This window comes from Oncorhynchus kisutch, linkage group LG8 (genome assembly GCF_002021735.2).
Source record: "Oncorhynchus kisutch isolate 150728-3 linkage group LG8, Okis_V2, whole genome shotgun sequence".
NCBI lineage: Eukaryota > Metazoa > Chordata > Actinopteri > Salmoniformes > Salmonidae > Oncorhynchus > Oncorhynchus kisutch.
This window is the reverse complement of record NC_034181.2, coordinates 37,959,477-37,985,334: the sequence shown is the minus strand read 5'-3', so window position 1 is coordinate 37,985,334 and position 25,858 is coordinate 37,959,477. Positions and strand designations below refer to the sequence as shown.

The following is a 25,858-nucleotide window of genomic DNA, read 5'->3' as shown; positions in this document are numbered from 1 at the left end:
CCATTTTAGTCCACCTCTACATCTTTACGTTTGAACTCACCTTAACAGGGATGAAGGCCGTAGGCTGAGATTCTACAGGAACAGGGGAAATGGGTAAAACTGTGACTGGGTTTGGACAGGAGAACTAAATGAAGTGTTGGGCAGAGTATAGCTTCCCTCTGGGAGGATGAAGGCCGTAGGCTGAGGTTCTACAGGAACAGGGGAAATGGGTTAAACTGTGACTGGGTTTGGACAGGAGAACTAAATGAAGTGTTGGGCAGAGTATAGCTTCCCTCTGGGAGGATGAAGGCCGTAGGCTGAGGTTCTACAGGAACAGGGGAAATGGGTTAAACTGTGACTGGGTTTGGACAGGAGAACTAAATGAAGTGTTGGGCAGAGTATAGCTTCCCTCTGGGAGGATGAAGGCCGTAGGCTGAGGTTCTACAGGAACAGGGGAAATGGGTAAAACTGTGACTGGGTTTGGACAGGAGAACTAAATGAAGTGTTGGGCAGAGTATAGCTTCCCTCTGGGAGGATGAAGTGCAGGTTGTTGCCCACCTGGATGGTTGTTCCCACAGGTATGATGTTCACACAGGCTAGCAGGGGAAAAACACAAGCAATGACTTTGTACACACAATATCAACATGTTCCAATCTCCAACTGTCCAAGTACCCTGCCCAGTGTGTGAGAGTGTGGGAGTATCAGCCTGTTCTGTTGATCCCTCTTCAGCTTGTTGGCTTCCTCCAAGAAGATACGGTAGCATTCCTCCATTGCATCACTATCAGATAACTCAATACTCAAGCTCCTCAGAACTCAATAACTTCATTCACTTCGTCTATGGTAAGTGGTTCAAAAGGAGCAGATTCTAATTCTATTCCATTAGTTAGCCCATATAACAGCTGGCATTTTGTGATACCCGGGGTAGTGGCTGCTTGCTCTACAAAGTTTGTTGCCGGAACTGGACTAGGCAAGGCAAAATCATGCCCTGGAGTTTGGCCTGGTATTTTCTGAAGACATGGCACTGATGATACGCTTTGTACAAGTGACCAGAAGCTCTGTGTTGCTGGCTGCTTATCTCTCTGGGGTCTCAATGACGAGTTTATGGGGGGAGGAGATCGAGGGAGGGACTAAAACCTTGTGAGGTAGTGGAGATACATGTCCATATAAGACTTCACTGGGTGGAAGAGGGTTACTGTTCTCAACACAGTTGAAGGCAAGCTCACTTTCAAGCAATTCAGGCTCTGCCATCAGTAAGTCGACATCCGCATAACCAACTGGATCATTATGGTGAATGTAAAGTTGAAGCATCCCTTTTGGGACATTCAAGATCTGTCTCAGTTACTTTCCGCAGTGGCCTCAGCCTCTTGGTAACAAACTATTCTCTCACTTTCACTCCTCGGGTTTTCTAAGCATTTTGACAGGTCATCAAACATACTCAGCACTGGGTTTACCTTCAATTCCCTGACTAGCAGAAACACTAGATATGACAACACTTATAACCTTATCTTTCACAATCTCAGACACTGCAGGTGGGGATATGACTTTGACTACTTAAGGACTAGGACTGGACACGGGAAGTGGAATAGCAAGTGGAGCATCAGCCACAGCAGGAACAGCAACAGCAACAGGGTGGACTTCCTGTGGAAGGTTTGTGGTGGTCTTTCTGAGCTCAACTCTTCTTCCTGTCGCTCTCCAGAGGTGGAATATCAATGATGAGGACCCCTTCTTCATCAGGGTCATCAACTAGCTTGTTTCTACTAGCTTGTGAGGGAATGGGCTCTTGAGAAGGCGGCTTAGTTTGGTTCCCCTTACAAACATTCTCTCTCGTCCTGTTAACACCTTGCTCACTTATCCCTTTAGTTAAAACAACAACTAGATAACAAAGAAGCTGAGAAGTTGGACAAGGGCTATTATTCCAAATCAATCTTCTGTTTGGAGCTGTCAAACACGTACTTCCTCCTAGAAGGAGAATAGACTGTAGTGGGCTGCCTGTGTGAAGATTTGGCGCTATTTCCATTCAAATCTTCACCTGCCGTTTCAGATTTGGGAATCGTGACTTTCTTGGACTCGATGCTTTTACTGTTAATCTGCACAGTTTGGTAAAGGGATCATCTCCTCTGCTCCTTCTCTACCTCATTCACAGTCTCTATTTCCTTGTTAATCCTCTCCAACTCCAAAAGGCAAGGGTCTTTGTCCTCATTGACCTGTGGGGCTGTAACGATCTTCGTCTTCATCGGATGAGGAGTAGGAAGGATCGGGCCAAAATGCAGCGTGGTAAGTGTCCATGATTATATATTACACGAAAATACAAAATAACAAAGTGAATGTAAGAAATGAAAATCAAAACAGTCCTGAAAGGTGAAAACAGGAAACAACTACCCACAAACACCATGTGGGAAAAGGCTACCTAAGTATGGTATTCAATCAGACAACGATAGACAGCTGCCTCTGATTGGGAACCATACCAGGCCAAACACATAGAAATAGAAAACATAGAACACAAAACATAGAATGCCCACCCCAACTCACACCCAGACCAAACTAAAAAAGAGACATAAAAAAGGAACTAAGGTCAGGACGTGACAGCTACATCCGCAATAACATCTGCTAAATATGTGTATGCGACCAATAAAATATAAATATAAAAAATAAGATTTTATGGAATAACTCTCAGCTGTCTCTGTGTTTTCCCCCATTCAGAGTCGCTGATGTCATTCTGTCCATTTCGTAGAATGTCTGGGATATGTTAAGAATTTCATGGACATCACAGAGATGGTTGAGAGGAGGAAGGAACTGACTCCAGAGTCTGCTCGCTATTCATCATGACAGTGAGTAACCTGTCTAGCAGCATTCAGACTGGGTACTTACTGTTAATATGGTTCTAGGTATCCATTTGGCTTAATGAAACCAGGAAATGGGTTGTGAAACAACCTGTCAGGATATACATTTCGGAAAGGGTTTGGATTCTTAACCTTAGCCTTTAGTTCCTCAGTGAATATTTTCTTAACTCTATTTCTTGAACTGCATTGTTGGTTTAGGGCCTGTAAGTAAGCATTGTATTCTGCGCATGTGACAAATACAATTTGATTTGATTTGATTTTAGTTAGAAGAAATTAAATGTCTTCATACTAGCAATCGGTTTACGATGATGTGAAATGCAACCAAGGATTGTATATGTTATTGTTTTGTTTACTCAGCCTCAGATGCCAAAGTCATGGACCACCCTGGACTGGGTTGTGGTGGGCTCACACATCACAGCGGAACTGAGAACAGCCATCCAAAGCAAGCTGGGCCTCACTGGTGTCAGGCACCTTCAAGCCAAATCAACAAACCATACTTTTGCCAGAGAGTGTCAGAGAAATCATGGGTAGTCTAAGTGGTTTAGATAAAGTACCAGGTTTAGATATACGTTTTATATCTAACTTGACTCAATTTAATTAATCCAAATCACTACATGAAGTATTTGTATTTATTATGGATCCCCATTAGGGCTCTAGCAAAATGAAGGCAGTTTTACATTTGTAAAAACATTACAGTACATTCACAACAGATTTCACAACATATTAAGTGTGTAGAGTAAAGCTTATTGATGCTCAATGTAACCCATAGCAGTTATCGCCTCTGTAGCTGTTGTTAAGCCATTCAGGTCTTTACCTTAACCCATTCTGGCCGATTTTAGGAGTTAGTTTAGTATATTTGGATAGGAACAAGCACAAACACATTGAACAAACAATTGTCCTATGCATTGCCCTGTAGTGTTTCCTAACTCACGCTCATTTTCAACACCTATCCCTAGTTGGACTTGAATGGAAGCCAAAGCTAAGAAACAAGTGCATAATCAATGTTTAAAATAATAATCACATAAAAAAACATATCTGTACATTATCATAATTATATCACAAAGCAGATGTCAGTCAATTAGACGCACAAAGCAAATCTCATACATCCAGTATATACCCCTAATATTTACAACTTGGATGTACAGCGCTCTTAATGGAAACACTTCATACAGTTCATACATGATTGCAATATTGGAGCTGTAGCAACCAGCTGTTGTTGTTTCTTTTGAATGTATTGACATGTTCCAGCAGTTTATGTTCTTCTGATAAAGTGTTCCATGCATGTGTCTCCTCGGTAAGAGGACTGCCCTACAGAAGTTTTATATACAGGGACCTTGCAGTTTCCCTTGGTGCACCCCCTGGTGGACATTCCAGGCCATTGCAGCTTCTGCATGTGTTTGGTCAGGGATTCAGTGGCAATACCATTGAGACACTTAAACACAAGCTTCACATTTGCAAATCTGATTACGTTTTTAACAGCTCAGTACATTGTACTTTTTCAGGATGTAACAGTGATGGTACCCGTACATGTTTTTGTACCAATATTTTCAGCGCACACTTATAGAGTGACTCTTAGGGTCTCAGCACTGTCTGGCTGGCCTGGAACCAGGATGTTATACAGTGTGACATGTGAGAGAACCCCAATAAAGACAAGGTCTTTATTAGTCTGAAACAGTAGAAGCTTGCTTTGATAGTCCTACTGATCTTTTTAGCATGTTTGTCAAACTTCATATTTTACCTCTGTGTGTCACACCCTGACCATAGTTTGCTTTGTATGTTTGTATATTTTGGTTGGTTAGGGTGTGAGCTGAGTGGGCATTCTATGTTACATGTCTAGTTTGTCTAGTTCTATGTTTGGCCTGATATGGTTCTCAATCAGAGGCAGGTGTTCATCATTGTCTCTGATTGGGAACCATATTTAGGTAGCCTGTTTGGTGTTGGGTTTTGTGGGTGATTGTCCTTATGTCCTTGTTCTGGCTGTGTCACTTAGCATCAGTATTAGGCTGTTTTGTATTTGATTTGTGTTTACTTTGTTTTCATTAAACATGGATCGCAATAGCCACGCCGCATTTTGGTCTGACTCTCTTTCACCTAAAGAAAACCGTGACACTGTGACTTGTTTGTCTTTTCTTTGATGCGGACAGAGAGCGACTTTGTCACTGGCAGCTTCCTTGTTGAGAAACAGATTGAGACCGTTTACTTTACATTCAGTCAGACAGAGTTCAACCAGGTGGCCACTGAGTCCAGGTGTCTTGTCAAATGTTTATTGACATCAGCACAGGTTTTATCAGACACATAGACAACAGTGTCATCAGCGTACATTTGAAGGCTGGCACTTACTGGCTCTATGTCATCATACTGGCTCTATATCTCCTCTGTTATCATACTGGCTATATATCTCCTCTCTGTCATCATACTGGCTGTATATCTCTATTTCATTATACTGGCTGTATATATCCTATGTCATCATACTGGCTGTATATCTCCTCTCTGTCATCATACTGGCTGTATATCTCCTCTATTTCATCATACTGGCTGTATATCTCATATCTCATCATACTGGCTGTATATCTCCTCTATATACTTAGAGTTATCTTCCGTGGCTGGACTGCATTCTGGGCTCGGTGCTACCACGTTTCAGGAGAAGACCCAGATGCAGACAGCGTCAAAGTAACAAAAGTTTATTACTAGGGCAGGAAAAACGACAGGTCAAGGGCAGGCAGAGGTCAGTAATCCAGATCGGAGTCCATAAGGTACACAACGGCAGGCAGTCTCAGGGTCAGAACAAAACTTAACGAACAAAACGAACTGGCAACTAACAAAGAGAACACAGGTATAAATACACTGGGGATAATGGGGAAGATGGGTGACACCTGGAGGGGGGTGGAGACAAGCACAAGGACCGGTGAAACAGACCAGGGTGTGACAGGTGCAGGGTATTGTGCCAGGCCGTCTTGACACTGGCCATTGCCCTGTCCAGAGTAAAATATTTTGACCCAGTGTGGATCGATCTTTGCCGAGGCGGGGTATGGGCTTGCTTCAATGTAAACAAAGCAATCTCCATTGGAACAGTTAATTAGTTGGTTCTTGTATAGAATCGTGTGTTTCATCACTTTCCCCACAGTTTTGCAGCCTGCTTTAGTTAGAAACTAATTCAGCCAGCTCTTTGGTTGTCTTAGGTCTCTCTTAGGTCTCTCTTTATGTTGTGGTGTCTCTCTTGTCGTGATGTGTGTTTTGTACTATATTTAATTTTTAATTTTTAATCCCAGCACGTGTCCACGCAGGAGGCTTTTTGCCTTCTGGTAGGCCGTCATTGTAAATAAGAATTTGTTCTTAACTGACTTGCCTAGTTAAATAAATAAAGATAACTTGGACTGAGTTCTGATTGGCCATGCATGACTTCAGACTGAAAGGGTTGTTTTCCTTGAACACTACATGCTTTCCACAGACAGATATTCCTCTAATTGGAGATTTGCCCTTGCTTCCTTTTATGTAGATGGATACACCAGAGTGCTCTAGCTCTCTGTACAGGTGGCCTGGGTGGATTTCCTGGGTGAGGCTATGGTAGAGCTCTTCTTCTTTCAGAGGGTTAGCTATGGCCTCCTCCCTTGTAAGGATTTCTCTCTCCAAAATGAAGATAGGAAGAACAGTTTCCCTTGACGTGTTGCACCCGGCAAATGTACTCCAAGCCTCCTTTTCTTTACCATTTTCCTTGATGCTGCTTGATGTTTCAGCCTCCATGCACTCGGCCATGTTGACTGGATCTGATTTCCCTATATTATGTCAAAAATCACAACAAATGCTTTCTATCATCACAAAAATACTTATCTAAGATTGTCGGGAGTAATGGAGTGAATTTCATTCCCGCTGTATAAACATTGGATGGTTGATGTTGTACTATATATTCACTAGGCCACCAGACTGCTAAGAGATTTCAGGCCCTGGGATTGATTAGTGTGCAGGACTTGCAGCTCTTCCCATTGGCTGACCTGGTGAGGGAGTTCAGAGCCTCCAACGCTCATCGTCTCCAGAATCTAGCTTTGGACATAGATGACACTCCAGTCACCCTACTGAAAACTAAAAACTGATACATGAAAGGACCTTGTGATATGTCCTAGACAGGTTAAACCGTTTTCAGCTAACACTGATACAGTGCACATATTTATATGTCTTTCTGTCTTTTGTCTCCATATCTTCGTAATATCCCAGTCTTTTAGCGATGAAGACTCCCTTCATGGAAAAGTCCTCAACCAAAGATTTGTTGAGTAGCCTTCTACACAGTTATTCATAAGGTTTGAACTGCAAGGTGCAGAAACAGTTAAGTCTGTAAGTAGTGTTTCTGCATTAAGTTTAACTTCAGAATGCTGTCTTGGTTTTAGGATGCATAAAGATGGCAGGCAGGCTCTGACACTTCGACTCACCATCAGGCGCTACTCAGCAACCAACAAGTGGTTCAGCCGTGAGAGCAGGCAGTGACCATCCCCAACCACATTGAGCAGAAGATCAGCTCTGGTATTGGTAAATAATTCTCACACAAATAAGGAGTATATTTTGTCTGTACGTCATTATGATTTGAAAATGGACTACCAATGGCTTTGGCAAATATGCAGTAACTGTTGATTAGAACCTGCTGTAAATCTACATTTTAATAGTACATTCATTTCTAAGGCTGGATTTCACAGATCTTAAATGGTAGATCAGTTACTGTACATTTAGCAACTTATCCCACTTAAATCTGCTGTGTTGTTCATCAGGCGACAGTGATGCCTTGGCACAGCTGGTCACCATGGCCATGAAGCTCTTCCACAAGATGGTGGACATCAGCACAGGCTTCCACCTCACCCTCCTCAACATGTACTTCAGTAACATGCAGGCCAGGTGTGCTGCTGTCAGCAAGGCATGCATCTGTGCCTTCTTCACACACAGATCTCTTGAGAAAACCCAGGCCTCCTATGTGTCAGGTAAGACATCTGGATTTCACCCATAAGATATCAACTAATATCTCTGTCTCAGGCCTTACCCCTGCAATGTGCACTCCCTATGGGTCATTGTAAAAATGTGCATAATTTCTCTCTCTCTCCATCTGCTATAGGATGATCCGTCTCAAAGTGTGCTTGGTAACCTCACAGTGCAGGCTGGATCTGATGTTGAAGGTAGGACAGAGTGGTTGACTGGTCAGGATGCATCACAGGGGATACCAGACACACCTTCCAACCTTAGCATAGCCCTGAGGCCTCCCATCAGCAGCCAAGGTTGGGTGAGTGCTGTGTAGGTGGAACAGTAGATGATAAAAGGACCAACAGTCCTGGTTTGACAGATTTTCCTGGATTGCCCCCAAACATTGACCCTGAGGTGTTCAGACTCCTGCCTGGTGACATCCAGAAGGAATTGTTATCACCTGCCTACCCGAGACCTTCCAGGGCCACCTCAGCCGGAGCCAGCAGACAGCCCACTCATCTCACAACCATCTTACAGAACAGCCTGCCTCTCTCTCTCAGCCTGTTCCATGCAATCTTAATGACTCATTTCACAGCACTCCCAGAGACCATAAATAAACTGCCATGGGCTTTGACAGACAGCCCAATGCACCAACAAACACAAGGAACTCACAGTCACCTCCTTGCAGTCTTCACTCACAGACCGCTTGGAGGAAGGAAACTCCTCTACAGGCCTTGTGTCACAAAGGCAGTCGGCTGACTGTGGATTTCCAGGAAACGTGGATATTCATACAGATACACTATACAGTTCATTCGGGAACGTATTCAGACTCCTTGAATTTTTCCACATTTTGTTCATGTTCAGCCTTATTCTAAAATGGATTAAATAGTTTTTTACCCTCATCAATCTACACACAATACCCCATATCAACAAAGCAAATGTATAAAATAAAAAAAACTGAAATATCACATTTATATAAATTTTCAGACCCTTTACTCAATACTTTGTTGAAGCACCTTTGGCAGCAATCACAGCCATGAGTCTTCTTGGGTATGATACTACAAGCTTGGCTGTGTGCTTAGGGTCGTTGTCCTGTTGGAAAGTGAACCTTCGCCCCCAGTCTGAGGACCTGAGCGCTCTGGAGCAGGTTTTCCTCAAGGATCTCTCTGTACTTTGCTCCTTTCATCTTTCCATCCATCCTGACTAGTCTCCCATTCCCTGCCGCTGAAAAACATCCCCACAACATGATGCTGCCACGTCATAGGATGTCACCTTTCCAACTAGTCAGTTCGTCAAATGTTTGCCCTGCTAGAGCTGCCCCGGTAAACTGTAAGTGCTGTTATTGTGAAGTAGAAACATCTAGGAGCAACAACGGGTGGGCCGTGAAGTGGTAGGCCACACAAGCTCACAGAACAGGACCCCCGAGGGCTGAAGCATGTAAAAATCATCTGTCCTCGGTTGCAACACTCAGTTCCAAACTGCCTCTAGAAGCAACGTTAGCACAATAACTTTTCGTCAGGAGATTGATGGGTTTCCATGTCCGAGCAGCCACACACAAGCCTAAGATCACCATTCGCAATGCATCGGCTACGCATCGGCTAGAGTGATGTAAAGCTTGCCGCCATTGGACTCTGGAGCAGTGGAAACGCGTTCTTCCTGTCTCTCTGCCTTCAGACACTAGATAAGGGTTCAGAGGTCAGGGGTTGTCTCTGTGTCCACACGGTGGTCAGGGTGTTTGTAGTGGACAATCAGAGGGATGGCCATTACTGGCCCATTGAGAGGGAACAAGGGCTTTACTAGACTAGGGGATCCAGAATGGACCAGTACAAACACACAGGGAGCAGCTGTACTCTTGACTTACTGGATCGGCACTTTCTGTTACATCAGTAAAAATGGTTGCATGGTGTCAATGGAAACCTCTTTTAACGATAAGAGGACGGCACTTAATTACTTTTGATAAATTCAAACAAAGTATATATTTTTTAATTGACAAATCATTTATTAAATAAATAGTTGCTATAAATAACATATTAGCAACATAATATTAACCAACATTTTACAAAAAGCATATTAATCACAATTGCCTTGAGAAAAGATGGTAAAATAAAAATCTTTGGCTACATGACATGCCTATTGTACAAAAAGAGCAAGATGGATAAATACTTGAATGGACAGACAACAAAAACTATTCCTGTTATGTGTTCAGTCCTACAATTGAAACATATTTCAAAGAGAATTGTCAGTTGTGTTATCCTACAGCTCCTTCCCTGTCGTTCAATAAATAATCAATCAATATGGTACGTAATCAATACTTACAGTGGGGCAAAAAACTTATTTAGTCAGCCACCAATTGTGCAAGTTCTCCCACTTAAAAAGATGAGAGAGGCCTGTAATTTTCATCATAGGTACACTTCAACTATGACAGACAAAATGAGGAAAAAAAATCCAGAAAATCACGTAGGATTTTTAATGAATTTATTTGCAAATTATGGTGGAAAATAAGTATTTGGTCAATAACAAAAGTTTATCTCAATACTTTGTTATATACCCTTTGTTGGCAATGACAGAGGTCAAACGTTTTCTGTAAGTCTTCACAAGGTTTTCACACACTGTTACTGGTATTTTGGCCCATTCATCCATGTAGATCTCCTCTAGATAGTGATGTTTTGGGGCTGTTGCTGGGCAACACGGACTTTCAACTCCCTCCAAAGATTTTCTATGGGGTTGAGATCTGGAGACTGGCTAGGCCACTCCAGGACCTTGAAATGCTTCTTACGAAGCCACTCCTTCGTTGCCTGGGCGGTGTGTTTGGGATCATTGTCATGCTGAAAGACCCAACCACGTTTCATCTTCAATGCCCTTGCTGATGGAAGGAGGTTTTCACTCAAAATCTCACGATAAATGGCCCCATTCATTCTTTCCTTTACACGGATCAGTCATCCTGGTCCCTTTGCAGAAAAACAGCCCCAAAGCATGACGTTTCCACCCCCATGCTTCACAGTAGGTATGGTGTTCTTTGGATGCAACTCAGCATTCTTTGTCCTCCAAACACGACCAGTTCAGTTTTTACCAAAAAGTTATATTTTGGTTTCATCTGACCATATGACATTCTCCCAATCTTCTTCTGGCTCATCCAAATGCTCTCTAGCAAACTTCAGATGGGCCTGGACATGTACTGGCTTAAGCAGGGGGACACGTCTGGCACTGCAGGATTTGAGTCCCTGGCGGCGTAGTGTGTTACTGATGGTAGGCTTTGTTACTTTGGTCCCAGCTCTCTGCAGGTCATTCACTAGGTCCCCTCATGTGGTTCTGGGATTTTTGCTCACCGTTCTTGTGATCATTTTGACCCCACAGGGTGAGATCTTGCGTGGAGCCCCAGATCGAGGGCGATTATCAGTGATCTTATATGTCTTCCATTTCCTAATAATTGCTCCCACAGTTGATTTCTTCAAACCAAGCTGCTTACCTATTGCAGATTCAGTCTTCCCAGCCTGGTGCAGGTCTACAATTTTGTTTCTGGTGTCCTTTGACAGCTCTTTGGTCTTGGCCATAGTGGAGTTTGGAGTGTGACTGTTTGAGGTTGTGGACAGGTGTCTTTTATACTGATAACAAGTTCAAACAGGTGTCATTAATACAGGTAACGAGTGGAGGACAGATGAGTCTCTTAAAGAAGAAGTTACAGGTCTGTGAGAGCCAGAAATCTGGCTTGTTTGTCGGTGACCAAATACTTATTTTCCACCATAATTTGCTAATAAATTCATACGAAATCCTACAATGTCCTAGTTGAAGTGTACCTATGATGAAAATTACAGGCCTCTCATCTTTTTAAGTGGGAGAACTTGCACAATTGGTGGCTGACTAAATACTTTTTTTGCCCCACTGTATAAGATCAATGTGTCACTCAATGAATGTGGTCATATTGCAGGATTTGAAACGTGTTCTCTGGAGTGATGAATCACACTTCACCATCTGGCAGTCGGAAAACAAATCTGTGTTTGGTGGAGGGCAGGAGAACATTACCTGCCCGAATGTATAGTGCCAACTGTAAGGTTTGGTGGAGGATGAATAAAGGTCTGAGGCTGTTTTTCATGGTTCGGACTAGGCCACTTAGTTCCAGTGAAGAGAAATCTTAACGCTACAGCATACAATGACATTCTAGACAATTCTATACTTCCAAATTTGTGGCAACAGTTTGGGGAAGGCCCTTTCCTGTTTCAGCATGAAAATGACCCCGTGCACAAAGCGAGGTCCATACAGAAATGGTTTGTCGAGATCAGCATGGAAGAATTTAACTGGCCTGCACAGAGCCCTGACCTCAACCCCATCAAACACCTTTGGGATGAATTGGAACCCCGACTGCGGCCTCATCGCCCAACATCAGTGCCCGACCTCACTAATGCTCCAACATCTTGTGGCTGAATGGAAGGAAGTCCCCACAGAAATGCTCCAACATCTAGTGGAAAGCCTTCCCAAAAGAGTGGAGGCTGTCATAGCAGTAATGGGGGGACCAACTCCATATTAATGCCCATGATTTTGGAACGAGATGTTCAACGAGCAGGTGTCCACTGACTTTTGGTATGCAGTCTAGACCTGGTAAAAAAATAATGTAGAAACAGTGGGTGACACAATACAAGTTACCCCCACATGCCTCCCCACAAGTTGACCTCAAGATGATGTCCTAATGCATTAGAAAGGGAAAAACTCTGTTTAGAGTATTAGCCAACTTGTTGAGATTCCAGAGGAATAAGAGGGAGAAATGACTTTTAGGGGTGTTTACAAAGCTCCCAGTTTACTGAGTTCCATTGAAATCCACATAAGCACACATTATTTGTAGACAGGGCCGCAATCCAGTTATTAAAGAGCTTTTTTTCCCCCTGAGAAATACCAGAAAACACAAGGTCTGTGAACACCGCACTCTGTGGTTGTTTTTTTTTGCTGGAAACTCCTCCCTTATAGCATGTGAGAGGGGGAAAGGTTCAGGCAATAGCTATGTGTTTGCCAAGGACTGGTTGAGCTCCCTGAATGGAAGTTGGCAGTACCTCTGGCTAAATCGGTAAGATTGAATTTATTTATCGTTTTTCTCCAATCTTGGTAGAGTGAAGTTCATGCATTTTGTAGCAGCATCATTGAGTGGCATATTGGTTTACTCATCTCCAGGCATTTCATCAGGCATTGTATTGTCTGTCACACTGTATTGTTGGGGGCATTATAGTTGGCCTACATTTTCTGAAAACGCATTTTGAGACGTTCCTTATGTGCACAATGGCCATTTATCTTCAAGAGAATCTGCATACAGATTAGTTTGTTCTATTGATAACTTGCACATTCTCTGCATACAAAATAAATATTGTCCAATGTCTTAAATATTTCGGGCATCACAGACACATGCCATTGAAAGAATTTAATCAGGCCTACTTTTTTCTCATCTTTCAATAAAGACACCAGACAACTGAGCAGAAATATCATATTGATAATCCACACTGGAAATGAGTCAGCATTTCATATTGGCATCTCATTCCTTTTTCAGTGCCTAAGGAATCTGAGACAGGCCATTTCCAAGTATGATTGGAAATTAAAACATTTTAAATAAACTACAAGGTTGTGCTTTTAGACTGTTCCCAACACAATAATGGATCAATTGAAGTCCGTGCCGGTAATGATGTGAAAATGTCAACATCCCTTTTTGATATTTTCTTCCACTTGATCGTCATACACATACTACAAGATGCTTTGTTGTGCTATTACTCAAATAAAGAGTTACCGGTGTAACTGAATGAGCTACAGGAGCCCAAGGTCTTGCTGCCCTCTCTGTATTCTGTCTCTGTACTATTTGAGAGTGTACTGTATGGAGACAATGAATAGAAGCCACATGTTTAGAGCTTTTTCCTGCAGCTCACACAGAACAGCCACTTGACCGCTCATGTGAAAGCTGGGTCGAGTCATGTGCCTGCTCTGCTCTGATCGGCTTTTAATGACTCGAGTTGTGACGGAAGCCCCTGTGATCATGAACCCACTGACTGGGAATTTCAGCTGTGTGTTAGGCCAATATTTGCCTCTTTGTTCAATCCTTTTAGGGCACTTTGTAGTATACTGGCTATATTTACAGTACTTACAATGAAATTACAATAGCCTATATCTGTATGACAGTTTCAAAGTATATTAGTTAATGGCATGAATTAAGCCATTAATGTCTTCTGGGAGACCTGTATTCAATTCTCTGAAGTCCTGACAATGTAATAGTAATTCCGCTGTATTCATTGTTGCTGTATTAATTGTAAGTGTGGTGAATGTACCACCATTCACAGTAATGTCTGTAATGTCAGTTATGGCTAAATTTGCGAGTAAGATAAGACTATAATAGCCTACAGTACTTTGGTTTCATATTTTAGGGCAGGTTTGGCACGAGGCTGCACAATGACGACTGATTGGGATTACGACTACCTGATCAAGCTCTTGTCGTTAGGGGACTCTGGAGTGGGGAAGACCACTTTCCTCTACAGGTACACCGACAACAAGTTCAACCGCAAGTTCACCACCACAGTGGGAATAGACTTCAGGGAAAAGAGAGTGGTGAGTCGTGCTGCTTTACTTGTGTGCAGCCCATGACATTCCTTTCAAACACACCATTCATGTTCAGTCATCCTTGCTCCACACCAGTTTCCAATGATAATGTGGTTATGCAAATCCAAATGTTGAATGTTGGATGGAATAGTAGGGGATCAACTCACAATAAAAAGAACATTTGTTGAAAACATATTCCAGAGCTAAAGAGCATGCCTTTGGTCCCAGCTCTTGAGATGACACTTCTTCTACAACTGTCTTGTGTCTCCAGACGTATTTGGGGACAGGCTCTAATGGAACGACAGAGAAGACGTTTAAAGTGCATCTACAGCTCTGGGACACAGCAGGGCAAGAGAGGTAGGCCACAACAAGCAGGCAGTACATGTGATGTCTGAACTGTCCTGCTCTGCAAGTCTGTCACATTTCATGGTATTTGCTGTTTTTCTAGGAGTATACTGTATTTAGAAATTCAAAGGCAATTTTGTATCATTGTAAGATGAGCATTTTCAATGGTATAATCCATATCCATAACGTTACCAGTGTTCAAACATTGTTGTAATTGTGTAAATTCCAGGTTCAGAAGTCTCACTACAGCCTTCTTCAGAGATGCAATGGGCTTCCTTCTTATGTTTGATCTGACCAATCAGCAGAGTTTTCTGAATGTCAGGAACTGGATGAGTATGTCTCAGCACACGTATCTCCCAAAGCACTTAGATCAATGTCAGCCTATAGTCAGTTTGAATCATCCATTTAGTAGAGCATGTAAGTACAATACCACATTGATAGTGTATTTTACGTTGTATTTGGCATTATAGTAAATGATCTCAATCTAGCAGGGTCGGTTACTGTTTGTGATTCAAATACTAATTTACATATCCATCAATAACTGGAATTTGATTACCTCTTGTTGTGATTGTTCAGGTCAGCTACAGGCAAATGCCTATTGTGACAGTCCAGACATAGTCTTAGTTGGCACCAAAGCAGACCTCAAAGACCTGAGAGATGTACAAGGAAAACAAGCCAGGGACCTGGCGGACAGATATTGGTAAGTGAGATGGATACCTGCTTGCTCAGGACAAAGTTCTGCTACCTCTGCGAAATGTGGTCTGACCATTGGCACGGCTCTCTTCTCCAGCGAACCTCCATGAACTGAGGGTGTTTGAGTTCATAGTTTTAGCACAACTGTAAAGCATTCGTACCAATCTAGAGCGAATGCTCCAAACAGAAGGAGTACTATTGTACTCCTTCTGTTAATTCACCAGGAGGTGGAGGTAGCTACTACCATCCACTCTATAGAGCCTCTTCAGCATCTTTAAAGGCCCAGTGCAATCAAACATGTGATTTCCTGTGTTTTATATATATTTCCACACTGAGGTTAGAATAATACTGTGAAATTGTGAAAATTATTATAATGGCCTTTTAGTGTAAAAGCTGTTTGAAAATACTGGCTGAAATTTCAGCCTGTTTAGGTGGGATGGAGATTTGGTAAATGAGTTAATAGACCAATAAGAAAGAGAGTTCCAAACCTCTCTGCCAATAACGGCTAGTGAAATTTCCCCCCCTCCCCACTCATACAACTCCCAGACAGTCTGAGAAATTTCTCTTTGCTAAGAAGATATTTTTGCTTATTTCTGACCATTTAAATTAAAAACAATCACAGTAAGGTACTTAATTGTTACCCAGAATTGATTTGATATTAAGATTACAAATGGCTGCATTAGACCTTTAAAATAAGTATGACCCTATTAGAAATAAATCACAATTCACCTGAATGTTGTGGCCTTCAACCATTCATTAATAATCACTATAATCAGGATAGTGTTCAGTTTAATAAGTCCCTCCCTTTCTCCCTAGTGTACCCTATTTTGAGACGAGTAGTGCCACAGGGGATGAGGTAGACCAGGCAGTGACCACTCTGCTGGACCTGGTGATGAGGCGCATGGAGCAGAACACAGAGGGCCCTGTGTCAGAGGCTGCCAATGGGAGCGCAGTCATTAACGAAGTGGCCGAAACCTCCACCAGCAGGAAGTGTGCCTGTTAGGATGTCAGCCACATTTCATGGACATGTGGTTGGCTGCATTCAGAATGAAGGACCATTCATTCAAATGTGTAACTATTGCATCATAGGAGTTTTATTATATTGGAAAAGTTCAATTATCCCATACAGTATTTTAAGGATGTGTATTATCCTCTTATGTAATAATGTGTGTTTATTTTTGGACTGATAACTGCTGCACTGGCTATTTATTCCCAACCTGGTCAGTATTATCTTCAGTATGTACTTGTGATGTATGTTATTGACCAGAAACAAGCAACATAACACACAATCCAGTTTTATAACATTGTAAAATGATTAAAAAGTAAATGAAAGCACCATGTGTAGATCTCAAGCCAATATTTGTAATATGACTAGGCTTTGTGTGATTCTAAATGGTTAAATACTAATGAAAAGTGTTTGAAGAAGAGTCGTATGTAAAAAGTATGTTTCTTTTTTATTTGACACATTGAGGCATCGATGGAAGGAAAATGCAGGCACATACATTTATAATTGACAATATATAATCCAAAACTGATTATGCAACAACTCATTCACAGTCATGGTTACATTTCTTATATATGAATGAGAAAATCTATTATTGTGTTACAAACATAGATAACAAAGTGCATTACAGGATCCATGAGTTCTACTGTATACGACAAAGAGCACATTTGGTACTTAAGCTTGATTATTACTGGAACAAAATTGTCATGCACATTTAAGAAAGTATAGAAAATGTTTAGAGGTCATAAGTACTGACAGAAAAAAATATGAAATTGTATTAAAACCTAAGTCTTAAGAATAAATGCTGTCATTTTAAACACAATTAATGTCAGTTTTACCAATAATTGCCTTTTGACATGAAAATGGCTGGCTGCTTTGATGACTTATCAGTTTGTTCTTAGCAAATAAACACATGCAAGCACAAACTTGGGGTGATTTGCAATCCGGGATTCTGTTAGTACCTTTCCTTTTGAACACAAACGCGTCTGCACACACATTGGACATTTTGCTCTAAGGAAATGTGGGGGAGCAAACATTCTCTTCATTTATGTGAGTAGTACTGTAGTTTTCTTTGGAGATGATCAGTACATGGAAGCATTTAAAGGAGGACATTCATAGAGGCATTATAATTCAACAACAGAACCCATTAGACAAGACATAAAAGGCAAATATACCACACAACTACTCAAGTGTTTTCTATGTCAGGAAATCATTTGACAACACATCAAATAAAAAACATAAATTGAATGAAATATATTGTTGTACATTGGTTGCCATACTTAAGCCAACATTTTAAATCACATCACATTCAGATAAATGAGTATCTCTTGTTTAATGGGCTTTCTTTGGTGTATTTACTTTTAAGAAATAAACATTAGTGAAAATATAAATCTAATTTAATCTAAAATCGAATCTACGCGACCAGGGTATGGACTAAGAGTAAACTACTACCTAACAAATTAATGGCACATTCGTATCATATATTTGTGTCATAATAATGGCAGACAGTACTATGATGGGGGAAAAATGGTCTGTTCTAAAATACATGAGCATGACACCCATGGTCGATGTAATACTGACTAACTTGTCTTTTAAAAGTACCAATAATCTGGTTCATGAGCATAGTAAATCTGAACTCATAAGAAAAATGTTTTAAGGTAAATTCCAAAGATTTTCTACCCCTGCTCATAAGGGCAATCCCATATCTTGTGCATGACATGTACACTATGACGAAACCCTCTGTCTAATAAATACAGCCAACTTGTGGTGTTTTCACCAACCTCACCTCCTTCCCAATGTGAGCATGTGCTGTGAGTCATCATGTGGCTATCATATGGTACCGTTTGAGCAAAGTCAATGTACAGACATCAATGGTTAAATCCTGAAAGCTACAGTACCAATCCACACCCAATCCTCTAACATAGTGGAGCTTGACTTGATACAGTATATGTTTCATGTAACACTTTGTTGAGGAGAGTAAATATAATCTAGAGATATAAAAATAAAGTTACATTAGTTCTTTAATTGTCAGAAAGGTAAAACAAAGAATTTTGGTCCCAGTGGTTTGATAGGAATTTCTGCCTTAAAACAGCTTTCATACAATGTTTCTGGTGCTGTTTAAATTAGAATATCAGCACAAATAATTTGTTAGTTTCTTACATGCAGTGTCATTCAATAGTGTATCATGCTCTTTGTACAAGGTGCAACAATTATTCAACAAAACTTAATTTCTCTGGATTATGTCTCAAAAGTCAAAGTAATGTATACACCGAGTGTACAAAACATTATGAATACCTTCTCTTTCCATGACATAGACTGAACAGGTGAAAGCTATGATCCTTTATGGATTTCACTTGTTAAATCCACTTCAATCAGATCAGTGTAGAGGAAGGGGAGGAGACAGGTTAAAGAAAGATTTGTAAGCCTTGAGACAATATTAGGAAAGCGTTCTTAAAGTTTTGTACACACAGTGAATTGTGGTGGGAAGCAAAACCCTGTGTTGATACATGGGTCATAACATGAGTTCTGCGTTCAGTGTTTGACTAAAACAAAAAAATGCTGTTACGGTATGCACCCCACAACGTAAAGACTGGTTGGTGAAATTCCTTTTTCCTTTAGCACCATGGTGTTCAATGGTATTTTGAAAATAGATAAGAGTTGAAGTCGTATGAAACTAAAAACAGAATTCGGACACTTTTTCTGAATGTTTTGTTTCAATTCCTCAAGAACAATTCTTAAAGCGGGATGATAACAACAATATATATACTTTAAAGTGTACTGTAACTAAGCTCAGTCTATGGCTTGGTGTTGGAATGTAGATTATTCATTCGCAAATTTAAATATTACCAGAATCTCAGTAAAATAGTGGGACTGTGGCTATCACTACAGTATCTTTATCTAAATAGGGCAGCAATTATATACATTAGGGGGCATTGTAAACAAATCTCACTGCTACTGTAGTTAGCAGTGCAGTGTGCTGGCTGGGCCCAGTGGCTGTCTGCTGGCACCTGTGGTACTTCACTGTATGCTGAAAAGGGATGGAAAATAGACAGTGTGTCTGCTTGCACCTCATTGGGAGCTTTTGCATCTGATTAAAAAAAATAAAAACATTCCTTCTCTTAAATCCTTCCCTGAGACTAAGCAGTGATATCAAAAGAACAATCAAATCCCTTTGAAATAAGGCTATAGCCTAATAATAATTATGCCCCCCACCTCACCCCTACATTCTGGAAAAAACTTTCATTTGGAAATAGTGATTATTTTTCATAAAATGTATGTGTGTTGTATTGATCTATTTATCCCAATAATTATGATAGCAATGCAAATAATGTGATGTGAAATATTGTATGATAAGTACTATGATAGTGTGACATAATATATTCAGCATCATAATGACATCAACCAGTAATCACATTTGAAATACTGTGCCATGTTCCTCGCAACCTAAAGTGTGAATTACATACCCTATGACGAAGCTGAAAGGCAAGATGCAGTGGTGGTATGATGGTGTGTTTCTGGAGTGAAAGAGTAATACATCTTACTACTAAATCATGCATTGTCTGCTTCGAGTCGCAAAATATGTTACGTGAGCGCAAGGTCAGCTGCTGTGTTGGAGCTCCACCAAATGAATTTCTTGACGCACTGTCACCCAGGATGGAGTGTCTAAGAACAGTGTGAAAGGCTCAGCTTGGTCACACCTTCTCCATGCATCTTGTAAAGCAGCTTAAACTCACTGGGCAGCTGGTGGGTCTCCTGCCACTTGGTGGTGAACTTGGTTCCTTTCTTGTCGTAGTAGTGGTAGGGCAGCTCCTTGCCTGTGTTGGGATCCCAGCCGAAGGGCCAGAAGCCATACAGATGGATCTCCTCACACATGGCCGAGGCCAGAGTGTACATGAGGATACCAGTGCTGAGTCGCTTCGGAGACAGGTTCTTGGTCTTCCAATATCTATGGGGGAAAAGTAAACACTTTTTTGGACAATGAAGTGTTCGACAGATGGCAAAAAAAGACAGTCAGAAAAAATCATAAGGAATAAAGTTTTGATGTGTCTGTCCTATATCTAAGCGATATAAGAAAGCTTAGGAAATATTGTAGCTTTTTTTGGCACAAAACTACCTCCATACTTCCATTCGTGTTACCTTCAGACAATTCCCATGACACTTGTGTGTGTCATAGAGCAAAACAGAAAGTCCCCCCTTTCCATAGTGGGGTCCTATTAGTTTTGTAAGCCAAACTGTTTGGACGCTACAGATGTTTTCATGAAAAGATCGATCTTCGGTGTGTCTCATGGGCTGACAAACACAGCTGTAGCTCGGCCACTTTCCGGATATGTCTAGCTTAAACTGACAGATTTTGATGGAGTTTTCTATTATGTTACTTAGATAGACTTAGATAACCCAATTTGTTTTTTTGATTAACTCAGCACTGGGTACATATTGGACAGAACCCACGGTGGGTTATTTTGACCCAGCCAGTTGGTTTGCGTGAATAACTCAACATGTTGGGATGTTAGGATTACCCAAACATGGGTTAATTTAACCATCAGTTGGGTTTTATTCACTTTCATGATGGGTTGACCAAGAAACAGGTCTTTTTTTAATGTAATCCTTATTCTTTTCAGGAGGTATGGCTTATTAAGGGTGTAGCTTTCAGATAGTTATTTTTGGTCACCCATGAGAGTAAATGTCATGCCTGTTCATTTGTTCTGTTCTATTGTATCACATGTTAAGATTGTACAGTGTAATTTTAAATGTTCCTTAAATATTTTTGGATATTAACATTATTAATTACATATTGTAATAAAGTGGTAGCTATCTCAACAATGGAACTTACATAGGTTCTTCAAGATGGAATCCACAGTAGTGGGAAACAGCGCCAGTGGCCACCCCACCACCAATGTTTTTTTTATTAAAATTTTTAGATTGGAGGAGCAGCATGATAAAAAAAATCATATTGTGCTCTTCTATCTCGCATCCAATAAAAAAAACAACGTATTTGCTGTTGTAATATCGCAAACGAATGTGGCTGTTTCACCATTAAGGACTCCAGCTTTAAAGGTCCAATGCAGACATTTTTATCTCAATATCTAATCATTTCTAGGTGTCAGTTAAGTACCTTACTGTGATTGTTTTCAATAAAAAATTAAATACAAATAAAAGCTTCCTAGCAAAGGCTCTAGCAAGAATTGTGCTTGGACTGTCTGGGAGTGGTCTGAGTTGGGAGGGTAAAACACAAAACTAGAGGTCAACCGATTATGATTTTTCAACACCGATACCGATACCGATTATTGGAGGACCAAAAAAGCTGATACCGATTAATCAGACTATTTATTTATTTATTTGTAATAATGACAATTACAACAATACTGAATGACCACTTATTTTAACTTAATATAATACATCAATAAAATCAATTTAGCCTCAAGTAAATAATGAAACATGTTCAATTTGGTTTAAATAATGCAAAAACAAAGTGTTGGAGAAGAAAGTAAAAGTGCAATATGTGCTATGTAAGAAAGCTAACGTTTCAGTTCCTTCCTCAGAACATGAGAACATATGAAAGCTGGTGGTTCCTTTTAACATGAGTCCTCAATATTCCCAGGTAAGAAGTTTTAGGTTGTAGTTATTATAGGAATTATAGGACTATTGCCCTCTATACCATTTGTATTTCATTAAACTTTGACTATTGGATGTTCTTATAGGCACTTTAGTATTGCCAGTGTAACAGTATAGCTTCCGTCCCTCTCCTCGCTCCTCTCCGGGCTCGAACCAGCAACACAACGACAATTAGCGCGCGCTAACTAGCTAGCCATTTCACTTTGGTTACACGAGCCTCATCTCGGGAGTTGATAGGCTTGAAGTCATAAACAGCGCAATGCTTGACGCACAACGAAGAGCTGCTGGCAAAACGCACAAAAGTGCTGTCTGAATTATTGTTTATGGAGCCGATGTGAAATGGCTAGCTAGTTAGCGGTGGTGCGCGCCAGTGGCGTTTCAATCGGTGACGTCACTTGCTCTGAGACCTTGAAGTAGTGGTTCCCCTTGCTCTGCAAGGGATGCAGCTTTTGTGGAGTGATGGGTAACGATGCTTCGAGGGTGACTGTTGATGTGTGCAGAGCGTCCCTGGTTCGCGCCCAGGTCGGGGCGAGGGGACAGACGTAAAGTCTATACTGTGACATGTACGCAGCTGGTTCTGCCTACCACCGCTCAGTCAGATGATATGCAACGCAGGACATGCTAGATAATATCTAGTAATATCATCAACCATGTGTAGTTAACTAGTGATTATGATTGATTGTTTTTTTATAAGATAAGTTTAATGCTAGCTAGCAACTTACCTTGGCTTACTGCATTCGCGTAATAGGCAATCTCCTTGTGGAGTGCAATGAGAGAGAGGCATTATTGCGTTGGACTAGTTAACTGTAAGGTTGCAAGATTGGCTCCCCCGAGCTGACAAGGTGAAAATCTGTCGTTCTGCCTCTGAACAAGGCAGTTAACCCACCGTTCCTAGGCCGTCATTGAAAATAAGAATGTGTTCTTAACTGACTTGCCTAGTTAAATAAAGGTATATAAAAAAAAAGTACAAAAATGTAATACAAAAATCAGCAAATCGGCGCCCAAAAATACCGATTTCCGATTGTTATGAAAACTTGAAATCTGCCCTAATTAATCGGCCATTCCTATTAATCGGTCGACCTCTACACAAAACTAGCTGTTATTGGCCGTGACTCTCTTTCTTATTGGTCTATTAACTAATTTCCTGCCAGAACAGAACAGATTAACAGGAATGACATTTACTTTCACAGGTGGCTATCTGAAAAGCCACACCCCTACTAAGCCACGCCTGCAGTCTACTTCAATAACCCAGCATCAATAACCCTGCATTAAAACCCAACCTTGCTCTTTTAAAAGAAAACAACCTAAGTGACCCAATGCCTACAACCCAGCAGTTGGGTCATTTTTTTGTGTACAATATGTAGGAACAATGGTGTCTGAAAGTGAGAACAAAACCACCAATGACAGTTCTGATTCCCAGAACTCTGGCACAATAAACTCAGTCTCTCCATACTCACTTGTTGACATCCTGCATGATGTTTCCAGGCCAGGCCAGCTCGATTTTCAGCTGCCCCTTGTGCTCAACAAAGAAGTCCACCAGGGTCCGTGTGACGGTGGCCGAGGTGTGGAGGAAAAATGCAGGGATCCACAAAATGGCCCCCTCCAGCTTCTTCAGGTTGAGGAAGAAGTTGTTGCGGTCCTGGATGGTCAAAAGGTTGTTGTAGTACCTCTCCAGGATGCTGGGGTTAAAGGTGGTGAGGTTGGTCTTCCGGCCCACATCCTTGTAGTAGGAGTCGGTAGGGGCGAAGTTGCAGCGGAAGATAAAGTCGGCACTGTCGATCTCTGGCCCACAATGACTACCAGTCAGGATCCCACTGTTACCCACCACGGCACACACGTTGTAGTGCTTGTTCTGGATGGGTGAAGCATCAGGAAGCAGTGACTTCAGGTTGTTGCTTATAGAGAAGACATACTTGTGACTGGAGTAGTCGAAGTGCATCAGCTGGCCAACGCGCACACCGTTCTTGGTGAGGGAGAAGTTGTTGGCCACATCAATGTAATGGAAGATCTCTTTCCTGAAAAGTTGTAAACAGATCAAAATATCAGCTCACAGCTGCTGTTTCAACAAAAAGCAATGTTGCAATGTAGCCAACTGCAAACGACAAATAAACTGAAATGTTCTACTAAACACATAAACAGTATTCTGTTTAAACCGAATAATAATAATAATACCTTTGCTGATAAAAAGCTGTCCTATTGAATTTCCATTTGGAGGGTTTCCCTTGCAGCTCCTCATTCAGAGCATTGGTTAACGGGATGAAGGATGGGTCCAGGAAATTCATGGCAAACTGTGACCTGTGAAGAAAAGGGTTTTCCTTAGTAAAGAGCTATTCATATTGTCAGCATTGTTGTCAGCATGTCCAAGCCAACTCATAGCATGCATTCATGTGTGGGCTTGTAACAGTATAGGCACAATAACATCTAGCAGCACATTGGACTGTCAAGGGTGTGTATACTGGTGGCGAAGTCAGATGCAGGAGAGCAGAGTGTTGTGAACAGGCGCACACTTTATTCAGGCTGGAGTTAACAAACAGACGGACGCAAACTGCGTCAAAACCTCCTGCAAAAAGACCAAAGCTAATGTACCAAATGAACATACGTGCAAAAGCACGGAACATGGAAACATAGCCTGGCGCGTCACAATAACCACATAACAATAAACAATATATATATATATATATATATATATATATATATATATATATATATATATATAAATATATATAAATATATATATATATATATAAATATAAATATATATATAAATATATATATATATATATATATTTGGGGGGGGGGCAAAAACCTAATGTCGATGATTCTACAGTTGAAATGTCATTAAACATTTAATGTAAGGCTAATTAATTGAGGCAGGGGTTTGCATTAGAGTTAGGCTACTTCCGCTTGCAGAGGAATTATTATTTATTTTGATTATTTATTCAGGCCCTGATTCCTCTAATAAAGTTGGCCATATAATGCCATAGCCTACAGAACAATGTAGACATAATCAATCATAAAGATTACGTTGGAAAAAATTGTACCGCGTGCGCCTTGTCAGAATGAAATAAATCACATTATCGGACCATTTCAGGATTTTTACGTGCGTCATATCAAAATAAAAAATGATGAGCTTCCAAATCTTGATTTAGCTTACTCACCGAAATCCTGCGTGGAACATTATTCGTGGTCCTCCCATATTGTCATTTTTTGTGGAAGAGAAGATGCTGTCCTTTCTAATGGACACATAACTTATTAAGGATAAAATGAGTAGAGCAACCATCAATATGACCAGACCCAGAGCGTTTGCGATGCGGACCATCTTGGAGCGTTTTCATTCCTTGAAGAATAGCGATGGAAATGTGCCAGCCTTCATCACCTCGATTCTAGATGTTCATTTTGTCTATACATATTCGTATTATGACACAAAATAAACATGCTTTCCAATGTAAAATGGACGGCAAATATCCAATGTGGTTGAAATGGCAGTTAGCGATTTGTCTTCGTGCACTCACATCATCCCTGCTGCCTTGCCTTGCCTTCGCGCTGAACTGAATACTCTCCAGGCAGACAGATTAATACCATTAGGGCGATGCATCTGAAATTCACGTCAATGTATCAATCCAGCAAAATTCTCGCCGGTCTCGACTACGCAACCTCTCCCCATTAAATCATTTCACATATTCCGGTGCAAATGGAGAAGTGTTTGTTGAGCCCAGATGAAAATGCGACTAAAAGTGTCATGACTGTATTACACCTCCGTGGTTTAGAGATGGGAGCAATAAACTTAATGTGTTATGCATACCATCGAATATTACTTGCTGACTGTACAAAATACTGAATCACATAATATTTTGCAAATGTGGAAACCTGATCAGCATCTGAATAA

The 25,858-nt window shown here is 41.0% G+C and overlaps 2 protein-coding genes and 1 pseudogene across 3 annotated transcripts; 2 read left to right on the top strand and 1 right to left on the bottom strand.

Moving 5' to 3' along the window:
- Positions 1–7,199: 7,199 nt before the first annotated feature.
- LOC109894874 (DNA polymerase iota-like) lies at positions 7,200–9,557 on the top strand (annotated as a pseudogene).
- Positions 9,558–12,716: 3,159 nt separating this feature from the next.
- Positions 12,717–16,696, top strand: LOC109895717 (ras-related protein Rab-27B-like). 2 transcript variants are annotated; one of them, XM_020489642.2, is made up of 6 exons: positions 12,717–12,810; positions 14,147–14,327; positions 14,590–14,675; positions 14,893–14,996; positions 15,240–15,363; positions 16,173–16,696. In XM_020489642.2, exons 2-6 carry the CDS (start codon positions 14,172–14,174, stop codon positions 16,357–16,359), a joined length of 657 nt encoding a protein of 218 aa, XP_020345231.1. In that variant the 5' UTR covers positions 12,717–12,810; positions 14,147–14,171; the 3' UTR covers positions 16,360–16,696. The 2 variants fall into 2 exon arrangements, with proteins under 2 accessions (XP_020345231.1, XP_020345232.1); XM_020489643.2 differs by having other exon boundaries at positions 12,738–12,810; positions 14,126–14,327.
- Positions 16,697–16,791: 95 nt separating this feature from the next.
- On the bottom strand, positions 16,792–25,832 carry LOC109895718 (sia-alpha-2,3-Gal-beta-1,4-GlcNAc-R:alpha 2,8-sialyltransferase). Its single transcript, XM_020489644.2, has 4 exons — positions 25,131–25,832; positions 24,145–24,267; positions 23,430–23,987; positions 16,792–20,305 (listed from the first exon to the last, which is right to left on the bottom strand). Exons 1-4 carry the CDS (start codon positions 25,289–25,291, stop codon positions 20,023–20,025), a joined length of 1,125 nt encoding a protein of 374 aa, XP_020345233.1. The 5' UTR covers positions 25,292–25,832; the 3' UTR covers positions 16,792–20,022.
- Positions 25,833–25,858: the final 26 nt, after the last annotated feature.

Bases quoted from the DNA above. Each gene is read 5' to 3' on its own strand.
- LOC109895718 (XM_020489644.2), bottom strand. From the start codon at position 25,291: ATGGTCCGCATCGCAAACGCTCTGGGTCTGGTCATATTGATGGTTGCT. The intron at 24,268-25,130 runs GTGAGTAAGCTA...TTTTCTTCACAG, and splicing joins ATGTTCCACGCAGGATTTCG to GTCACAGTTTGCCATGAATT. The intron at 20,306-23,429 runs GTGAGTATGGAG...TTTCCCCCATAG, and splicing joins ATCATGCAGGATGTCAACAA to ATATTGGAAGACCAAGAACC.
- LOC109895717 (XM_020489642.2), top strand. From the start codon at position 14,172: ATGACGACTGATTGGGATTACGACTACCTGATCAAGCTCTTGTCGTTA. The intron at 14,676-14,892 runs GTAGGCCACAAC...TGTAAATTCCAG, and splicing joins GACACAGCAGGGCAAGAGAG to GTTCAGAAGTCTCACTACAG. The intron at 14,997-15,239 runs GTATGTCTCAGC...GTGATTGTTCAG, and splicing joins GAATGTCAGGAACTGGATGA to GTCAGCTACAGGCAAATGCC.